The sequence below is a fragment of the Colias croceus genome, chromosome 10, assembly GCF_905220415.1.
Source record: "Colias croceus chromosome 10, ilColCroc2.1".
Taxonomy (NCBI): domain Eukaryota; kingdom Metazoa; phylum Arthropoda; class Insecta; order Lepidoptera; family Pieridae; genus Colias; species Colias croceus.
The window spans coordinates 10807494-10827201 of NC_059546.1; the positions used below are offsets into that span (position 1 = coordinate 10807494).

A 19708-nucleotide genomic window follows, 5' to 3' on the forward strand; every position below is an offset into this window, starting at 1 on the left:
CATTTATTTTAAGAAAAGATTGTATCGTATTGTATTGTAAGTTTCTTTATTCAATTGATTTTAAACTTGAAAGTAAAAATTAAATAAATAGGTACCTACATTACATGTTTTTGTGAGAAGTACCTACTTTCGGAAATTTGCAATAGGCATTTTTATTACCTACATATATTTATGTTTGTTAGTACAATAGTAATATATAATTAAAATACCTTTAGGTAAGATATGCTGCTGTGTTATTTTTCAAATTGTATTCCTCAAATGTTCATATATAAGTAATAATAAAACAAAAATATCCGAAAGTACGAGGTTTTTTGTAAACTTCAAGGAATAAAATAAAACACATTATAAATAACAATAATATAATTCTCCTAATGATCACATTTCGTTCACTGCAATACATGTACATTAATTTCTGGTGGTGTGTCTAGAGATTCCTAACTCTTCTTACATCGCGGCTTCGCTGGCGATTCTGTAATTAAAAAAAATAATATTAACTAAACTTGTTGAGATGAACCTAAAAATGTAGAAAATAAGACATTTTTTCGTGAGAATTTTTTGGTTCAAATCGCGGGTTCGAATCCCGCATTGTGATCGAACTTATTCTATTTAAAAAAAAAATTAGTTGTTTGTTGTAGGTTTACGATCGAGATGTTTACGTGATAACGTCTTATGATGAGATGAGACGCTCGAGATGAGACGGGAGATCGGTCCGTCTCTCTCTCGTTATACCTGCGATCGCGCTCGTAAGGTTTTGGTGTGACACAAGTTTCTGAACATGTAACCCGACTAAAACGATTTTAAAGACGTTATCACGTCAAAAATCACATTTATAAAGAACTAGCTTCCGCCCGCGACTCCGTCCGCGCGGAAAAATTAAGATTTATTTTTTTCTACGTATTTTTCCGGGATAAAAAGTATCCTATTTTATGCCCAGGTAAATAAGGTATAATTATACCAAGTTTCATCGAAATCGAACCGTTAGTTTTTACGTGATGCCTGAACATACAGACAGACAGACAGACAGACAAAAATTTTTTTAATCACATATTTGGGTTTTGTATCGATCCAGTAACACCCTCTGCTATTTATTTTTTCAATATTTTCAATGTACAGAATTGACCCTTCTACAGATTTATTATATGTATAGATTTGAATGCTATAAAATTAAAAAAAAGAAACACCAAAATTGAGGGAAAAAAATAGCTCATCACACTTTGTGGTCATAGTTTTCATGTGAGGTAAGGTAAGCGATCGAATCGACGAGTTTAATGTATTGATAAGGAACTACAACTCGAGCAGAGCATAGTGGGCGTAATTATAACTGTATCTGTAGTGGGCATAACTGTAACTGCAGCTGAAGTGCGTGTATCTATAACTGCAGCTGTAATAGGCGTAACTATACCTGTAGCTACTGTGTACTTTGTATGTAATACAGGTGCTTTAACAGATCAGGAAGCTGTTACAGGGGCTTTAACAGGTCAGGGAGCTTTTACACAGTGGCGGTACGTTCATACAAGCCGAAAAGCCCGGCTTGTCTAAGGAATTCGCTACGAGACAGGAAAATACCCAAATTCACTTTTGAATATTCGCGCGCAACGAGCAATTCAAAATTTGCTCCGAAATTCAATGAAAACTCACCAACAAACAATGTCGAATTCGAGTCAAACTTTTTAATTTCATCCTTCTTGCTATCTAAATAAAGTCGTACTTTGTATAAACAGTGCGGTGTCCTTCTTGAGTGACATATAGTTCTCTCGCTTGCACTCGTGGGCTTTTACCGGGCTTTGCGCTTATCTCTTCTAACGTATGAAATTTCGTTGAAGTAGCTACATACCTATCTATAGAATTCTATAGCAATTTATATGGCCAACAAAGCGGGGTTTTAACAGTGTGAAGATAGTTACGATTGCGCGTCGCGCGAACGAACGTCGTGAATATTATTGTTAGTATGGTTTAGCGCGTGATTATACCGGTGTAATTTAGGTTAAGTTTTTCGAATTTTGTGATAAAATAAGTGTCGCGACACAGATTGTATTGTAAATTGTGATGGTTTGCTTTGTGCTCAGCGGGGAAAGGTAAAATCATTAAACTTTACTGTAAAACAACGATTAATTTCTTCATCAAAACCAACTCCCGATTAGTGCAGTAAGTAACATAAACCAAATTTTAATTGTAATGTTTACGAATTAATCGATTTCATGAATGAGAATTGGTTAGAAGAAGCCTTCTGATGAATCTTGCACATATTTTGGTATTTACGATTCTTGCTATTTGTTCTTCCACGGAGCGTGCTTTCTCAGCGTTAAATCGAATTCATAGGTAGGTAGGTACGTATTTAAGAAATACACAAGGCCAAGAACGCCTTTCTGAATTAACAATGACTGTCATTGAGAAAGAGCTGTTAATTGAAATAAAACAATCACCAATCATAATTGTTATAAAATATTTCCTTCAGAAAGATCGGCGTTTTGAATTAGAATATAAATGATCTGTACAATTTTATAATATAATGTCATACAGTTTTATATAATTTATAGATATAGATTTTAATATGATTGTATTGGTAAACGTTTGACTCAATTGTTTGCGGGCGCGCGTGAAGATTTAGAAGATTTGATTCGGTATGTTCACATTTTTTATAAGTTTTATAACGAACATAGGTACCTACTTAGTAACACAGTGTATACCTAATTCAAGAAAAGGGTACCCAGCAAACACTTCGAAAAATTTGGGCTTGCCCAGTCCTTACACCCTAGGCACGCCACTGCTTTTACAGGGGCCTTAAGAACGCGAATAAAGTCAAATCACCAATCAACATTTAGTTGATACGTGTAATATTCAAGACCAAATATAAAAAATAAAATATATGTAAAACTTGATGATATTTTCGATTATACTGTCAGATCAAAAACATAAAATATTGAAATTGACTCGATAGAAAAAATTCACGAAGTTACCTCTAAATTTCACACTTTTACGTTTTTTACTTGACATGGTAATGCCTATTATGTTCTTTTTTTCATAAACAATTGTATTGAAACATTTGTGAGAACTTTGTCCGACCACTTTTTTGTAATTACTTATAGTTTTGGTTTAATCACGATAAAACACTTTTGGCGCTTACTATATTTTTAATTACGCAAGAAATCATCTTGCATCGCACGTTCCGGGAGCTAAAAACATAATTCTATTTCATACATCAGACGCTATCGCTCCGTTGAGACGAGTAGACCATGCTCAAATTGCTGTGCCACGCGCCGATTTTTTAATAATATTGTTTCAATATTGTTTTTTTGAAAATGGTACACAACAAAAGAACATTGAAACTTCAGAAACGAGAACTAAAAGAGATTCATATTTAAATGATATCTAACTAATTTTCGAAGATAAGTTAATATAGTATTGTAATCATATTATTAATAAATAATTATTAGTTATTTATAATAAATAATAAATTATTATTTATTAATATGTATTAATAAAAAATACGACTTTCGATTCATTTCAGAAACTTTATGCAGGTGAGTTTAGATATTACATAAATATGTAATATCTAATCACACTCACACGAATTTATGCATAAATTCGTTTCCGTGGGCTGAGTATTGACGCGACGATCTTAGGTATACAAACATATATATATATATATATTATATGGATACAAATATTTCATTCATAGTGTTACATCAATAAAATCAAGAAAGATTTATGGTATATTTTTTTATGAATTATTATATTATTACTTATTACCATTACTACTATGATTACCTACTACCTATTTGTAGATTCCTATGGTTGTTCCAGTAAATAACGTAAATAGGTTGTGAATAGTAGGTATATATAATATAATATATTCACAATCTGTATTACTAATCACTGGTGCAGTGATGAGTGAACTCCCATAAATAATTATTATAATCCATACTTATATTATAAATGCGAAAGTAACTCTGTCTGTCTGTCTGTTACTCAATCACGCCTAAACTACTGAACCAATTTGCATGAAATTTGGTATGGAGATATTTTGATACCCGAGAAAGGACATAGGCTACCTTTTATTGCGAAATATGTACCACGGGCGAAGCCGGGGCGGACCTCTAGTAAATTATAAAGTTATACCTGCTCATTATTTGAAATCTATCGTAAAATTAGTGTCAATAAAATTTCGTGTTTCGCGTTGTCACGTTATCACGTGTTTTTTCAATTCTTTTTTTATTGTATCCCTTGAAGTACAAGGATGGTTCTCATGTAGAGAAAACGTAAATATGTACGGGCGAAGCCGGGGCGGACCGCTAATTACAAATGAAATACATATCATTCACTAGCTTTCCGCCTGCGGCTTCGCCCGCGTTTTGAAAGAAAGAAAGAAAAAAAGCTTTATTGCCAACAAAAACTAAGAAAAACCCGCATAGTTCCCGTTCCCGTGGGATTTCCGGGATAAAACCTAGCCTATGTTACTCGTGGATAATGTAGCTTTCGAATGGTGAAAGAATTTTTAAAATCGGTCTAGTAGTTTATGAGCCTATTCATTACAATCAAACAAACAAACAAAGTTTTCCTCTTTATAATATTAGTGTATGTATAAATAATTATAAAGTTATACCTGCTCATTATTTGAAATCTATCGTAAATTAGTGTCAATAAAATTTCGCGTTTCGCGTTGTCACGTTATCACGTGTTTTTTCAATTCTTTTTTTATTGTATCCCTTGAAGTACAAGGATGGTTCTCATGTAGAGAAAACGTAAATATGTACGGGCGAAGCCGGGGCGGACCGCTAGTTACAAATAAAATACATATCATTCACTAGCTTTCCGCCTGCGGCTTCGCCCGCGTTTTCAAAGAAAAACCCGCATAGTTCCCGTTCCCGTGGGATTTCCGGGATAAAACCTAGCCTATGTTACTCGTGGATAATGTAGCTTTCGAATGGTGAAAGAATTTTTAAAATCGGTCTAGTAGTTTATGAGCCTATTCATTACAATCAAACAAACAAACAAACAAAGTTTTCCTCTTTATAATATTAGTGTAGATTAGTGTAGACAAACACTATGAATAGGGTTGCCAACTTTTTTTACAAGAAATAAAGTACGTATATTCATAATTCATTATTCAGGTCTATGAAGATTATTAAACAGTATTTTAGCAAAACAAACATTATTTATTGTAGTGTGTGCCCTCTGACTAAATAAAAAAAATTGTGAGCGTCTAAATGTAACACATAATAATGTGTCTGCACTTTGATGCTGAAAACAGTCTTTTGTATAAGTACTTTTTTTTTGTTAAACAGTAAAAAGTATAATTTAGTGAAAAACAGTAGAATACTGTTTGGCAACCCTAAGTATGAATACACTCGCGAATGCAAATTCTGGTTTTGTGCGTGTTTCCACTTTCAACTATCAAGTGACGATTTATTTATTTGTTTTGTTTCATTATGGTCAAATATTAATAACGAAACAAATTATTATGGACTCGATATTTTATTGTTTCACGGTAGTCGTCTTGTCGTTTGCTCAAGAACGTGAAATTGAATGATAATTTTTTTTTTTTTTATAAAGTCAAAACCATTTTCTTTCAAATAAAAACTTGTTTTTATTGAAAACAAAAATCAGAGTGTTGCTAGGAATAAGTATAACATTAAATAGTAATGTTAGGATATCGAAACATTTTTGTATAGGCCTGAACGTTATAGTGGAAACGCGCTCTAAGATCTGAGTAATATACATGTCGTGGCCATATCGTAGATTTGCTCATTTCATGAAATGGCCAATTTAGTTTGGCCAGATCGTTAAATTGCCAACGTTTCACGATTTGGTCATCCACATTTGGCCAGATCGTCGATCTGGCCAAACGTGGATGGCCATTTCACGAAATTCGACCATTTTTGTTAAAGCGATTCGCTTCTGGCACTCGCCGGCCGCTGCCGCGGCACGCTCGCTTTGCTCGCTCAGCTCGTGTGTTGTTTATTAAAGTCTAACCTAACCTATATTTTATACGTTCTGGCCAAATGTCGATGACTAGTGTTGCCCAAATTCAGTCTTGGTCTTGCAGTCTTGGTCTTGTTCTTGCGTTTTTGCAAGACCAAGACCAAGAACAAGACCGCGTATTTTTAGCAAGACCAAGACCAAGACTGACCGTGCAAGACTTGAGCAAGAACAAGACATAGCCTGCAAGACTCTTGCGTCTTGCAGCTAGGACTTAGCGCTATTTCACTGAGTAGTTAGGTGTAACAGTTCGGTGTATAGGTAGGTACGCTTAGGAATTCTATGAGACGCAAAAAACTGTATCAAAGAATATGAAAAACTGGAACTATGCGAATAAATAAGTTTCAGAGTGCTTAGAATGAAAATGAATACATTATACTGATCACGCAAGTATCTTTACTATGGCTATGTTAATTCAAGCTCACAATGTTCCAATTCTAATACGTTTTTCTAAGATTTAAAGTAAACTTTAATAAATAGTAATAGACTAATAGGTAATTGCAAGACTTGCAAGACTTGCAAGACTCTTGCTGCAAGACCAATACCAAGACCAAGACTGGGAGCGCAAGACCAAGACCAGGTGTATTGGCGCAAGACCAAGACCAAGACCAAGACCAGGTGTATTGGCGCAAGACCAAGACCAAGACTGGCTAAGTATCGTCTTGTTCTTGCATTTGGGCAACACTATCGATGACCAAATCGTGAAACGTTGACGATTTAACGATCTGACCAAACTATGTTGGCCATTTCATGAAATGAGCAAATCTACAATATGACCACGACATACACACCACTAGATATGCAAATATTTCTCCAAGCTAATTTACCTTGTACTAATATTATACTAATGTTGTACTAATATTGTAAATGTGAAAGTAACTCTGTCTGTCTGTCTGTTACTCAATCACTCCTACTGAACCAATTTGCATGTAATTTGGTATAGAGATATTTTGATACCCGAGAAAGGACATAGGATAGGTTTTATCCCGGAAATCCCACGGGAACGGGAATTATGCGGGTTTTTCTTTGACTGCGCGGGCGATGCCGCGGGCGGAAAGCTAGTATATAATAAATATAATATAAACACAACAATATAACATTCATTCAAATCATACAAACAAACAGACATAAACACACAGGCAGAATTTTTTTACGGATTCGTGCTCTATACTGTTTCCCTAATATTGTTTTTTTGAATATATTACATACATACTTTCACTTTTTTACTGTTTTATTATATACGTATAGATTATCATCAATAATTATAAATAAAAAATAATAATAAATTATCATATTACATAATTTGCCATGATTTCAACTTCACTGTTTTATATAATTATTTCATTAATATACTAACTACCGAAAATACGCGTAGAACGAGCGAAGAATATTGTGTTTAATTTAGCGTCCGATGAACTTTACGTAAGTACGATGAGCCGGGTGCGGAGTGTATGATGGAAGAAAGATTGCGCGCGGCATGGCGCGCTAGGGCGGGGCCCATAACTTTAGAAATTCTCTGCCTTTATGCCCACTCTTAACAGGTCAGGGAGCTTTAACAGGTGCTTTTACAGGTCAGAGAGCTTTAACAGGTGCTTTTACAGGTCAGAGAGCGTTAACAGGTGCTTTTACAGGTCAGGGAGCTGTTACAGGTGCTATTACAGGTCAGGGAGCTTTAACATGTGCTTTTACAGGTCAGAGAGCTTTAACAGGTGCTTTTACAGGTCAGGGAGCTGTTGAAGGTGCTTTTACAGGTCAGGAAGCTGTTACAGGTGCTTTTACAGGTCCAGGAGCTGTAACAGGTAATTTATCAAGTCAGAGAGCTATAACAGATGCTACAACAGATCAGGGAGCTTTAACAGGTGCTTTTACAGGTCAGGGAACTTTAATAGGTGCTTTTACAGGTCAGAGAGCTTTAACAGGTGGTTTTACAAGTCAGGAAGTTGTTACAGGTGCTTTTACAGGTCCAGGAGCTGTAACAGGTAATTTATCAAGTCAGAGAGCTATAACAGATACTACAACAGATCAGGGAGCTTTAACAGGTGCTTTAACAGGTCAGGGAGCTTTAATAGGTGCTTTTACAGGTCAGAGAGCTTTAACAGGTGCTTTTACAGGTCAGGAAGCTTTAACAGGTCCAGGAGCTGTAACAGGTAATTTATCAAGTCAGAGAGCTATAACAGATGCTTTAACAGGTCAGGGAGCTTTAACAGGTCAGGAAGCTGTTACAGGTGCTTTAACAAGTTAGGGAGCTTTTGCCGACCAGGAAGCTGTTACAGGTGCTTTAACAGGTCAGGAAGCTGTTACAGGTGCTTTCACAGGTCAGGGAGCTGTTACAGGTGCTATTACAGGTCAGGGAGCTGTTACAGGTGTTTTAACAGGTCAGTGAGCTTTTACAGGTTCTTTAACAGGTTAGGGAGCTTTTACAAGTGCTTTAACAGGTCAGGAAGCTGCTACAAGTGCTTTAACAGGTCAGGAAGCTGTTACAGATGCTTTAACAGGTCAGGAAGCTGTTACACGTGCTGTAACAGGTGATTTATCAAGTCAGAGAGCTAGAACAGATGCTTCAACAGGTCAGGGAGCTTTTACAGGTCAGGAAGCTGTTACAGGTGCTTTAACAGGTCAGGAAGCTGTTACAGGTGCTTTTACAGGCCAGGAAGCTTTAACAGGTGTTTTTACAGGTCTAGGAGCTGTAACAGGTAATTTATCAAGTCAGAGAGCTAAGACAGATGCTTTAAAAGGTCAGGGAGCTTTAACAGGTGCTTTTACAGGTCAGGGAGCTGTTACAGGTGCTATTACAGGTCAGGGAGCTGTTACAGGTGCTATTACAGGTCAGGGAGCTGTTACAGGTCAGGGAGCTGTTACAGGTGTTTTAACAGGTCAGTGAGCTTTTACAGGTTCTTTAACAGGTTAGGGAGCTTTTACAAGTGCTTTAACAGGTCAGGAAGCTGAAACAGGTGCTTTAACAGGTCAGGAAGCTGCTACAAGTGCTGTAACAGGTGATTTATCAAGTCAGAGAGCTAGAACAGATGCTTCAACAGGTCAGGGAGCTTTAACAGGTCAGGGAGCTTTTACAGGTGCTTTAACAGGTCAGGAAGCTGTTACAGGTGCTTTAACAGGTCAGGAAGCTGTTACAGGTGCTTTTATAGGTCCAGGAGCTGTAACAGGTAATTTATCAAGTCAGAGAGCTATAACAGATGCTACAACAGATCAGGGAGCTTTAACAGGTGCTTTTAGAGGTCAGGGAACTTTAATAGGTGCTTTTACAGGTCAGAGAGCTTTAACAGGTGGTTTTACAGGTCAGGAAGCTATTACAGGTCCAGGAGCTGTAACAGGTAATTTATCAAGTCAGAGAGTTATAACAGATGCTTTAACAGGTCAGGAAGCTGTTTCAGCTGCTTTTACAGGTCTGGGAGCTTTAACAGGTGCTTTTACAGGTCAGGGAGCTTTAACAGGTGCTTTTACAGGTCAGAGAGCTTTAACAGGTGCTTTTACAGGTCAGAGAGCTTTAACAGGTGCTTTTACAGGTCAGGGAGCTGTTACAGGTGCTATTACAGGTCTGGGAGCTTTAACATGTGCTTTTACAGGTCAGAGAGCTTTAACAGGTGCTTTTACAGGTCAGGGAGCTGTTGCAGCTGCTTTTACAGGTCTGGGAGCTTTAACAGGTGCTTTTACAGGTCAGGGAGCTGTTACAGGTGCTATTACAGGTCTGGGAGCTTTAACATGTGCTTTTACAGGTCAGAGAGCTTTAACAGGTGCTTTTACAGGTCAGGGAGCTGTTGCAGCTGCTTTTACAGGTCTGGGAGCTTTAACAGGTAATTTATCAAGTCAGAGAGCTATAACAGATGCTTTAACAGGTCAGGAAGCTGTTACAGCTGCTTTTACAGGTCTGGGAGCTTTAACAGGTGCTTTTACAGGTGAGGGAGCTTTAACAGGTGCTTTTACAGGTCAGGGAGCTTTAACAGGTGCTTTTACAGGTCAGAGAGCTTTAACAGGTGCTTTTACAGGTCAGAGAGCTTTAACAGGTGCTTTTACAGGTCAGGGAGCTGTTACAGGTGCTATTACAGGTCTGGGAGCTTTAACATGTGCTTTTACAGGTCAGAGAGCTTTAACAGGTGCTTTTACAGGTCAGGGAGCTGTTGCAGCTGCTTTTACAGGTCTGGGAGCTTTAACAGGTGCTTTTACAGGTCAGGGAGCTGTTACAGGTGCTATTACAGGTCTGGGAGCTTTAACAGGTCAGGGAGCTTTAACAGGTGCTTTAACAGGTCAGGAAGCTGTTACAGCTGCTTTTACAGGTCTGGGAGCTTTAACAGGTAATTTATCAAGTCAGAGAGCTATAACAGATGCTTTAACAGGTCAGGAAGCTGTTACAGCTGCTTTTACAGGTCTGGGAGCTTTAACAGGTGCTTTTACAGGTGAGGGAGCTTTAACAGGTGCTTTTACAGGTCAGGGAGCTTTAACAGGTGCTTTTACAGGTCAGAGAGCTTTAACAGGTGCTTTTACAGGTCAGAGAGCTTTAACAGGTGCTTTTACAGGTCAGGGAGCTGTTACAGGTGCTATTACAGGTCTGGGAGCTTTAACATGTGCTTTTACAGGTCAGAGAGCTTTAACAGGTGCTTTTACAGGTCAGGGAGCTGTTGCAGCTGCTTTTACAGGTCTGGGAGCTTTAACAGGTGCTTTTACAGGTCAGGGAGCTGTTACAGGTGCTATTACAGGTCTGGGAGCTTTAACAGGTCAGGGAGCTTTTACAGGTGCTTTAACAGGTCAGGAAGCTGTTACAGGTGCTTTAACAGGTCAGGAAGCTGTTACAGGTGCTTTAACAGGTCAGGAAGCTGTTACAGGTGCTTTTACAGGCCAGGAAGCTTTAACAGGTGTTTTTACAGGTCCAGGAGCTGTAACAGGTAATTTATCAAGTCAGAGAGCTAAGACAGATGCTTTAAAAGGTCAGGGAGCTTTAACAGGTGCTTTTACAGGTCAGGGAGCTCTTACAGGTGCTATTACAGGTCAGGGAGCTGTTACAGGTGTTTTAACAGGTTAGGGAGCTTTTACAGGTCAGGAAGCTATTACAGGTGCTTTAACAGGTCAGGAAGCTGCTACAGGTGCTTTAACAGGTCAGGAAGCTGTTACAGGTGCTTTAACAGGTTCGAGAGCTGTAACAGGTGATTTATCAAGTCTGAGAGCTAGAACAGATGCTTCAACAGGTCAGGGAGCTTTAACAGGTCAGGAAGCTGTTACAGGTGCTTTTACAGGTCAGGAAGATGTTACAGGTGCTTTTACAGGCACAGGAGCTGTAACAGGTAATTTACCAAGTCAGAGAGCTATGACAGATGCTTTAACAGGTCAGGGAGCTTCAACAAGTGCTTTAACAGGTCAGGATGCTGTTACAGGTGCTTTTACAGGTCAGGGAGCTTTAACAGGTGCTTTTGCAGGTCAGAGAGCTTTAACAGGTGCTTTTACAGGTCAGGGAGCTGTTACAGGTGCTTTTACAGGTCAGGAAGCTGTTACAGGTGCTTTTATAGGTCCAGGAGCTGTAACAGGTAATTTATCAAGTCAGAGAGCTATAACAGATGCTACAACAGATCAGGGAGCTTTAACAGGTGCTTTTAGAGGTCAGGGAACTTTAATAGGTGCTTTTACAGGTCAGAGAGCTTTAACAGGTGGTTTTACAGGTCAGGAAGCTATTACAGGTCCAGGAGCTGTAACAGGTAATTTATCAAGTCAGAGAGTTATAACAGATGCTTTAACAGGTCAGGAAGCTGTTTCAGCTGCTTTTACAGGTCTGGGAGCTTTAACAGGTGCTTTTACAGGTCAGGGAGCTTTAACAGGTGCTTTTACAGGTCAGAGAGCTTTAACAGGTGCTTTTACAGGTCAGAGAGCTTTAACAGGTGCTTTTACAGGTCAGGGAGCTGTTACAGGTGCTATTACAGGTCTGGGAGCTTTAACATGTGCTTTTACAGGTCAGAGAGCTTTAACAGGTGCTTTTACAGGTCAGGGAGCTGTTGCAGCTGCTTTTACAGGTCTGGGAGCTTTAACAGGTGCTTTTACAGGTCAGGGAGCTGTTACAGGTGCTATTACAGGTCTGGGAGCTTTAACAGGTCAGGGAGCTTTTACAGGTGCTTTAACAGGTCAGGAAGCTGTTACAGGTGCTTTAACAGGTCAGGAAGCTATTACAGGTGCTTTAACAGGTCAGGAAGCTGCTACAGGTGCTTTAACAGGTCAGGAAGCTGTTACAGGTGCTTTAACAGGTTCGAGAGCTGTAACAGGTGATTTATCAAGTCTGAGAGCTAGAACAGATGCTTCAACAGGTCAGGGAGCTTTAACAGGTCAGGAAGCTGTTACAGGTGCTTTTACAGGTCAGGAAGATGTTACAGGTGCTTTTACAGGCACAGGAGCTGTAACAGGTAATTTACCAAGTCAGAGAGCTATGACAGATGCTTTAACAGGTCAGGGAGCTTCAACAAGTGCTTTAACAGGTCAGGATGCTGTTACAGGTGCTTTTACAGGTCAGGGAGCTTTAACAGGTGCTTTTGCAGGTCAGAGAGCTTTAACAGGTGCTTTTACAGGTCAGGAAGCTGTTACAGCTGCTTTTACAGGTCTGGGAGCTTTAACAGGTGCTTTTACAGGTGAGGGAGCTTTAACAGGTGCTTTTACAGGTCAGAGAGCTTTAAAAGGTGCTTTTACAGGTCAGAGAGCTTTAACAGGTGCTTTTACAGGTCCAGGAGCTTTAACAGGTAATTTATCAAGTCAGAGAGCTATAACAGATGCTTCAACAGATCAGGGAGCTTTAACAGGTGCTTTTACAGGTCAGGAAGCTTTAATAGGTGCTTTTACAGGTCAGGGAGCTGTTACAGGTGCTTTTACAGGTAATTTATCAATTCAGAGAGCTATAACAGATGCTTTAACAGGTCAGGGAGCTTTAACAGGTCAGGAAGCTGTTACAGGTGCTTTTACAGGTCAGAGAGCTTTAACAAGTGCTTTTACAGGTCAGGGAGCTGTTACAGGTGCTATTGCAGGTCAGGGAGCTTTAACATATGCTTAAACAAGTCAGGGAGCTTTTACAGCTGTAATAGGCGTAACTATACCTGCATAAGCAGTGCCTCGAAAAGGACTAGCTGGTGCCAGAATTGACTTTTAGTACGTATTTAAAATTACTAATTAATGTGTGCAGCGTTCCTTCATAACCACAAAGTGTTGTGAGTCTGTACATTATGTTACCCGGGTTAACCACAAACATTCGCACAATATACGAATGTTTTATTACTCACTGTACCCACTTACGCCAAACATTCATACAATATCGCCGTTAGTACACCGACGCATTCAAGTGCGGCAGCGAATCTCTGCGAAACTACTGCGTAGCGAAATATCTGCGGAACGTTAGTACACAGCAATGTTTTCGCAACTTTTTCGCAATGCGTCTGTGTAATGTCCATTTCGCAGTTCCTTGCGAAACAATACTGACAAGGACGCAACTATTTCATCTATCTATGTGCTAGAGTGAGACATATCATATGCGAAATCCTGCCATACTACTGACAGTTTTTTCGTTGTTTCGCTGCCGCACGCGAATGCGTCGGTGTACTAAAGGCGTAAATGAATGTTTTATAAGTCGATTACTCACTGGTTGGCAAGCACAGCGCTAACAGCACCAACCACATCGGGCGGTCGCGGTAAGGCCAACGTTTCCAGCGACCTCGCGTACGGCATGGGCACGTCCGCGCCGGTCACACGCCACACGGGCGCGTCCAACTCGAAGAACGTGGACGACTCCATAACGCGGGCGCATATTTCTGCGCCAACACCTGCGATTGTGAAGAAAATGTTAGTATTTATCATTGATATATACATATGGAGACGACACCGCCTACATCACTTATGTTCCGCTCAACATACGCCATATGGCGTAACTGCACGCTCATTTTTTATTTGTTTTAAAGTGAAACGCATCAAATATGCCTTCGTGTGTATTACGATATTGCACAAATAATACGGAAAAGTGCAAAGGAATAACTTTCATCGGTAAGTACCTAACTAGATAATAATTTTTAAAACTTAGTTAGAGCAAAAGAATGGCGCACAGATTTTGTTCGTGGTGTCTCCTCCATACGTAGTAATATTATCTCAATGGTATTTATATTATACGTATTTCGTTTATTATATGTATTGTAATATACAATCTTGTAATAGACATAATATTATGTCTGCCCCGTTATTCAGAAATTCGAAAATTAGACACTTAGAAATTAGGTTGAAAATGAAAGAATAATTTATCCCACATATAAATAAAACAGAAAAATCTATTTTTAAATCAAAATTAAATATTTTGATAGACTATAACAATACAAAACATAGTCATTATGTTATTTTATAGATAATATTTCTCATATCATTTTTTAGGTCCACTTCAATCTAGTTTACAATAACAACCCTTGGATTTTTTTGTATGTCGCCAAAACATTATTGAATGCCAGTTAACTTGAGTGATAAATGTAACTGCATTGCACCACATATTTTACTATATACAAGCTATGTTTTCGTATTTTGTTAATTTTCTGTGAAATGGAGATTTTTATATATAGAGATTTAACCTCCAAAACCATAATATTTATAAATCCAGCTACTAAACAACAAAAATCTCACCAGACTGGGGCCAGCCCTGTTCCACGGTAACAAGGTGGTGCGTCTTGGCCACTGACCGAGCGATCGTGTCGAAGTCTAGCGGCCTGATGGATCGCAGGTTTATTATTTCGCATTCGATGCCTGGAAGGGAAATTAGTTAAAAGGTGTTAAAGATAAAGTTTAAGTTTTAGTTTAAAAGAGTTTGCAATAGCCTTTTGAACAGATAGATGATAGATGATTTTACAAAATGAAAGATTAACGCAAAAAATTAAAGAAAATTGCTGTATCTTTTTACAATTGGAAATTTATACCTAACGGATTTTAAACACAATTTATTCATTATATTATTACAGCGATTGATATAATGAACTAGCTGCGCCCCGCAGTTTCACCCGCATTGCTCCGCTCCTGTTGGTCTTAGCGTGATGACATATAGCCTTATAGCCTTCCTCGATAAATAGGCTATCTAACACTGAAATAATTTTTAAAATCGGACCAGTATTTCCTGAGTTTATTGCGTTCAAACAAACCAACAAACTCTTCAGCTTTATAATATTAGTATAGATTTTCCATGTCATTCCTTGGCTTGGTTTAGATATTTTGAATGTATGTTTAGGAATTTATCGTACTTTTTTAAATATTATATTTATTATTTCAATTTCAACTAATAATAATACCTTTTCCAGCCAATTCATTGGCGGCTTGCAGTGCAGTATCGGTGGCTTTGCCCGCACATACTACTGTAATGTGCTTTCCTTCCCTCTCGATTTTGGCCTTTCCTAAAATAATCAATACCATGAATGAAATAAATTATCTTGGAAAACATTATTGCCACGTTTTGTTAGTATTTGATAGTAAATAATATAGAAGTCGAACTGCATAATTATTGTACGAAAGTACCCTGTCTAAATAGACTAGCTTTAGCCCGCGGCTTCGCCCGCGTTTTCAAAGAATAACCCGCATAGTTTCCATTCCCCTGGGATTTCCGGGATTAAACCTATCCTATGTGTTAATCCAAGTTACTCTCTATGTGCTAAATTTCATTGTAATCGGTTCAGTAGTATTTGCGTGAAAGAGTAACTAACATACGCACATACATCCTGACAAACTGTCGCATTTATAAGATAGGATTTATCACCATTTTCACACACATTTTAATGTCTATTTTATTACATAAAGGTAAATTTTAATATTATCAGTTGCGCGATTGCTATAATATCATATACAGCTATGTAAAATCAGACATCTTGTTATTAGGTTGATAATATTACCTGAGCTTCAGCTTGAGTTTGAGTTTGACCATTGACTTCATAATTTATTTAAGCTTTTAATTAAGCTGTTACATGTAACAAAAATAAAAAGAAAACCTCACCAATAGGCAACACAAAGTCAGGCGACAAAGCCTCATCGGACATGGGGAACTGCATTCCGTACAGGATTTCATCTTCCAGGAACACCACGGGGTCGGGGTCACGGATCGCCGCTTTAAGGAGACCTGTAAATGTTGTTAATTATATTTATTTAATGTTGTTATGTTTATTTCTTTTTCGTTTCGTGTAGACAAGAAAATAAATGTCTCGGTTTGGCAGGACACAGAAGGCCATGATCATCTAGGTGTCCTTAAAAAAAATCGATCAGTGAAACAGATGTATGCATAATGCACCTGCTCTTTACCCCTATAGGGGACACGGGACTTCACACTATGTTTTTTTCTTTAAGCCCATAAAGTTATTGCTTCATTTGGAGAATAATCAATTAATAATTACTAAATCAATTTTTAACCAACTTAAAAAAGGAGGATGTTATTAATTTAATCACATTAGTTTTTGTTGTTCATTGTTATATAGCATAGAATTTTATTATTAATGTATTTAAATGTTTACATTTTTAATGTTTTTGCACTAAGTTTTGTTTACGATTAAGTCTAGGGAGTGATTAGATTTCATGATGCATCAGTAACCTTTTCTTTACATTATACTTACCTTTCTTTTAGAAAAAAATTATATTAAAATAAAATTCCATATATAAAACCATATTCAAAACTACAAATACGTACCTTCCGATTAACAATACAATAGAAAAAAAAGAACAAATCTACCATACCCTTAGCATCCTCCGAGGAGTAGGGCATGAGCACCTTCAGTCCAGGACAGTGGCTGTACCACGCAGCAAAGCACTGTGAATGCTGAGCCGCGACCCCCGCAGCTGCACCGTTGGGCCCGCGGAACACGATTGGGACGGGCACTCCACCCGCTGACATGTAGAATGTTTTAGCCGCTGAGTTTATTATCTGGAACGTTGATTGTGATTTAAATTATTTGTATGAATTGTGGTTACAAAGTTATAATAAATTTCTCGTCCGCACAATTCGCCAACAATTGGCATACAAATATTTTAATTTTATAATTTAATTATTTAAACAATATATTATTTACATTAGTTCATTTTACATTTATTTACTACATACACATTATAAATTATAATATAGCAATATGACAATTTTACATTTTATTACATTATAATTGATTTCTTACATCAATTTTTGTCAAGTTAGGTACATTTATCGTTTCGGTAATTATAATCTAAAAAATTCGTTTAAGGAATAGAAACAGTGATTAATAAGCCACGCTTTTAATTTTTTGTGCATTAAATTTTTTGGTAGTTCCCTTATATGTTTTGGTATATGGTTAAAAATCTCTACACTATGTAGTATAAATAGTAATAAAACAAAGTATCTCTATCCCTATATTCCTATGTATGCTTAATGTTTGTAGAATGTTTTAGCTGCTGAGTTTAATATCTGGAACGTTGATTAATCACTACATAGTATAAAAAGAGTGTGTGTGCGCTGCATACATGTGTCACGTACAGAAGTCAGAGCTCAGAAGCTTAACCTGATGGTATCGCCATGACCTTGAAATTTTACTCGCAACACACCTGAAGAAGTTTCACTTCAATAATAACATATATTATTGTGAAATATTATTTTATCTGCTTTATCATTCTGTGTTTGTACTTCGTAATTGTGAATCTTATAGCCAATCAACAATTTTGAAAATTCTTTCATAAAAAAATTTACTTTTTTTCGGAACATAAACCCTTTTGTCTCTAGCTACTTATTTATAAAGTTGAATTACTTAATGAATGCACTAATCTTTATACAAAAAATACAGCATTTTGTTCACAAAACTCACATGATCAATCGCCTGCATGGAGAAGTTGAAGGTCATGAACTCGCAGATGGGTTTGAGACCAGCAAACGCAGCTCCCACGGCAATACCAGCAAAACCAATTTCTGTGATTGGTGTGTCGATGACTCTCTTGTCTCCATACTTCTTCCATAGACCTCTAGAAAGGGAAATGTGAAAATATTAGGTACTGTAGAGTTATTGAGTTGAATAGAAAATCATATTATAGCCTTCTGCAATGTAAAGAATTTATTACAATCTTTGAAAACTTTGTATTAATTCTTATATAAGTATTAATTAAAGTGAATAAAATGTTTATTGTGTTATCCTATTTGTTTGATGTAGATTTTTATTCTTGCGGAGGGAATAAGTCAGAAAATTTTTCATTTAACACATAAGGATTAAGTATATTATTTTGCATGGGCTTATTTTAATGACATGAATTTAATTATTACCATTTTCATTACATTAAATAATGACATAATGCTTTAAGAAACAGAAGACTATTCAAAACTACTTAAAGGTCCTTCCTAAGGGATTTATTGTTTAACTTTTTATCTTCACAAGTAACAGCAAAATAGATTATTGAGTAACATTCCTCTGTGATAGTTGAAAAGTAATAAAATGGGCATAAGTACACATATTTGTATATTGAAAAATATATTTAATACATATAAATGGCATCAATTTATTCATCTACTAGCTTACCGCCCGCGGCTTCACCCGCTTTGTCTAAAACCTAATAAATTATAATATACTAAAAGTTAAAACCTTCCTCTTGAATTACTCTATCTATTACAAAATACCCCATCAAAATCTGTTGCGTAGTTTTAAAGATTTAAGCATACAAAGGGACATAGGGACAGAGAAAGCGACTTTGTTTTATACTATGTAGTGATGAACCAGTCTGTATGCTGAGATAATTTAACTTTTGTTTATAGAATGATAATCAAATTGTGCATACAATCAGATTTATATTATCTTCATTGATATGATAAGTGGAGGAGATTTTAACCTTGATAGTGACATAAATTGCAGATTTATTTGAAACAATATGTGATACCTTCATAATGAGAAACCTGTCAATGTCAATAAACATGTTACATAATATTTAACCGTGAAATTGTAAAATAATTCTTTATTACACATTCTTATATGAAAGTTAAGTTTTTAAGAATACATACAATACTTTTCTGCTTTTTTCTTATGTCATAAATTAAGGTTATTTTCTTACCTCGTAACTTTGTAGGCCCCGTCGTATTGAGCTACTTCTTCACCCATAACGAACACCTTATCGTCTCTTTCCATCTCTTCATCAATCGCTTGGTTCAAGGCATCGCGCACCGTCATAGGCTTCGAAGCTAAAGCCTTCGATGTTGAAAAGGTACGTCGGTAAACTCGGGCCAATAGACCAAGAAGAACCGGTGGAGATTTCAACGCCATTTTCACTTCAACTTATGTTATTACACTTAAATGCTAATACGAACACACTTGTTTACCTCAGTTAAGGGTTATTTGTGATTAATTCTGTTAAATATGGTGGGAAATGATGTTAAAATCGCCACTTTTCAAGTGCGAAGGATGAATGGAGGTCGCGCCTGTTTAACCTGAAGTTCGTTCAAGTCAAAGTCAACGTCATGTCATATTACTTTTTATATCATATTATTTTCTAGTCATGGATACTAAGTTTTTTGACAGGAATAAAAATAGTTTTACATTATCTGTGGTTTTACCAAATCAAATGAATAATTGAGGAATTAAATAGTCTTTTCTATGATTCTAAAATTTTAAAACAATTTATTATAACTATAACGGTCGTATTGCCTTTTTTATTTAAGCGTAGTTTGAGATAATACGAGAATAACGTATTTTATTTCATAGCTATTATCTGGCTAACAGATAAAGTTTAGAGACTCACATGGAATTTA

The 19708-nt window shown here is 37.0% G+C and overlaps 1 protein-coding gene across 1 annotated transcript; it reads right to left on the bottom strand.

Moving 5' to 3' along the window:
- Nucleotides 1–345: 345 nt before the first annotated feature.
- On the bottom strand, nucleotides 346–19402 carry LOC123695023 (pyruvate dehydrogenase E1 component subunit beta, mitochondrial). The gene is made up of 8 exons (XM_045640707.1): nucleotides 19015–19402; nucleotides 17787–17940; nucleotides 16696–16882; nucleotides 15965–16087; nucleotides 15270–15371; nucleotides 14614–14733; nucleotides 13595–13775; nucleotides 346–469 (listed from the first exon to the last, which is right to left on the bottom strand). The coding sequence occupies exons 1-8, from the start codon at nucleotides 19221–19223 to the stop codon at nucleotides 445–447; spliced, it is 1101 nt and encodes a 366-aa protein (XP_045496663.1). The 5' UTR covers nucleotides 19224–19402; the 3' UTR covers nucleotides 346–444.
- Nucleotides 19403–19708: the final 306 nt, after the last annotated feature.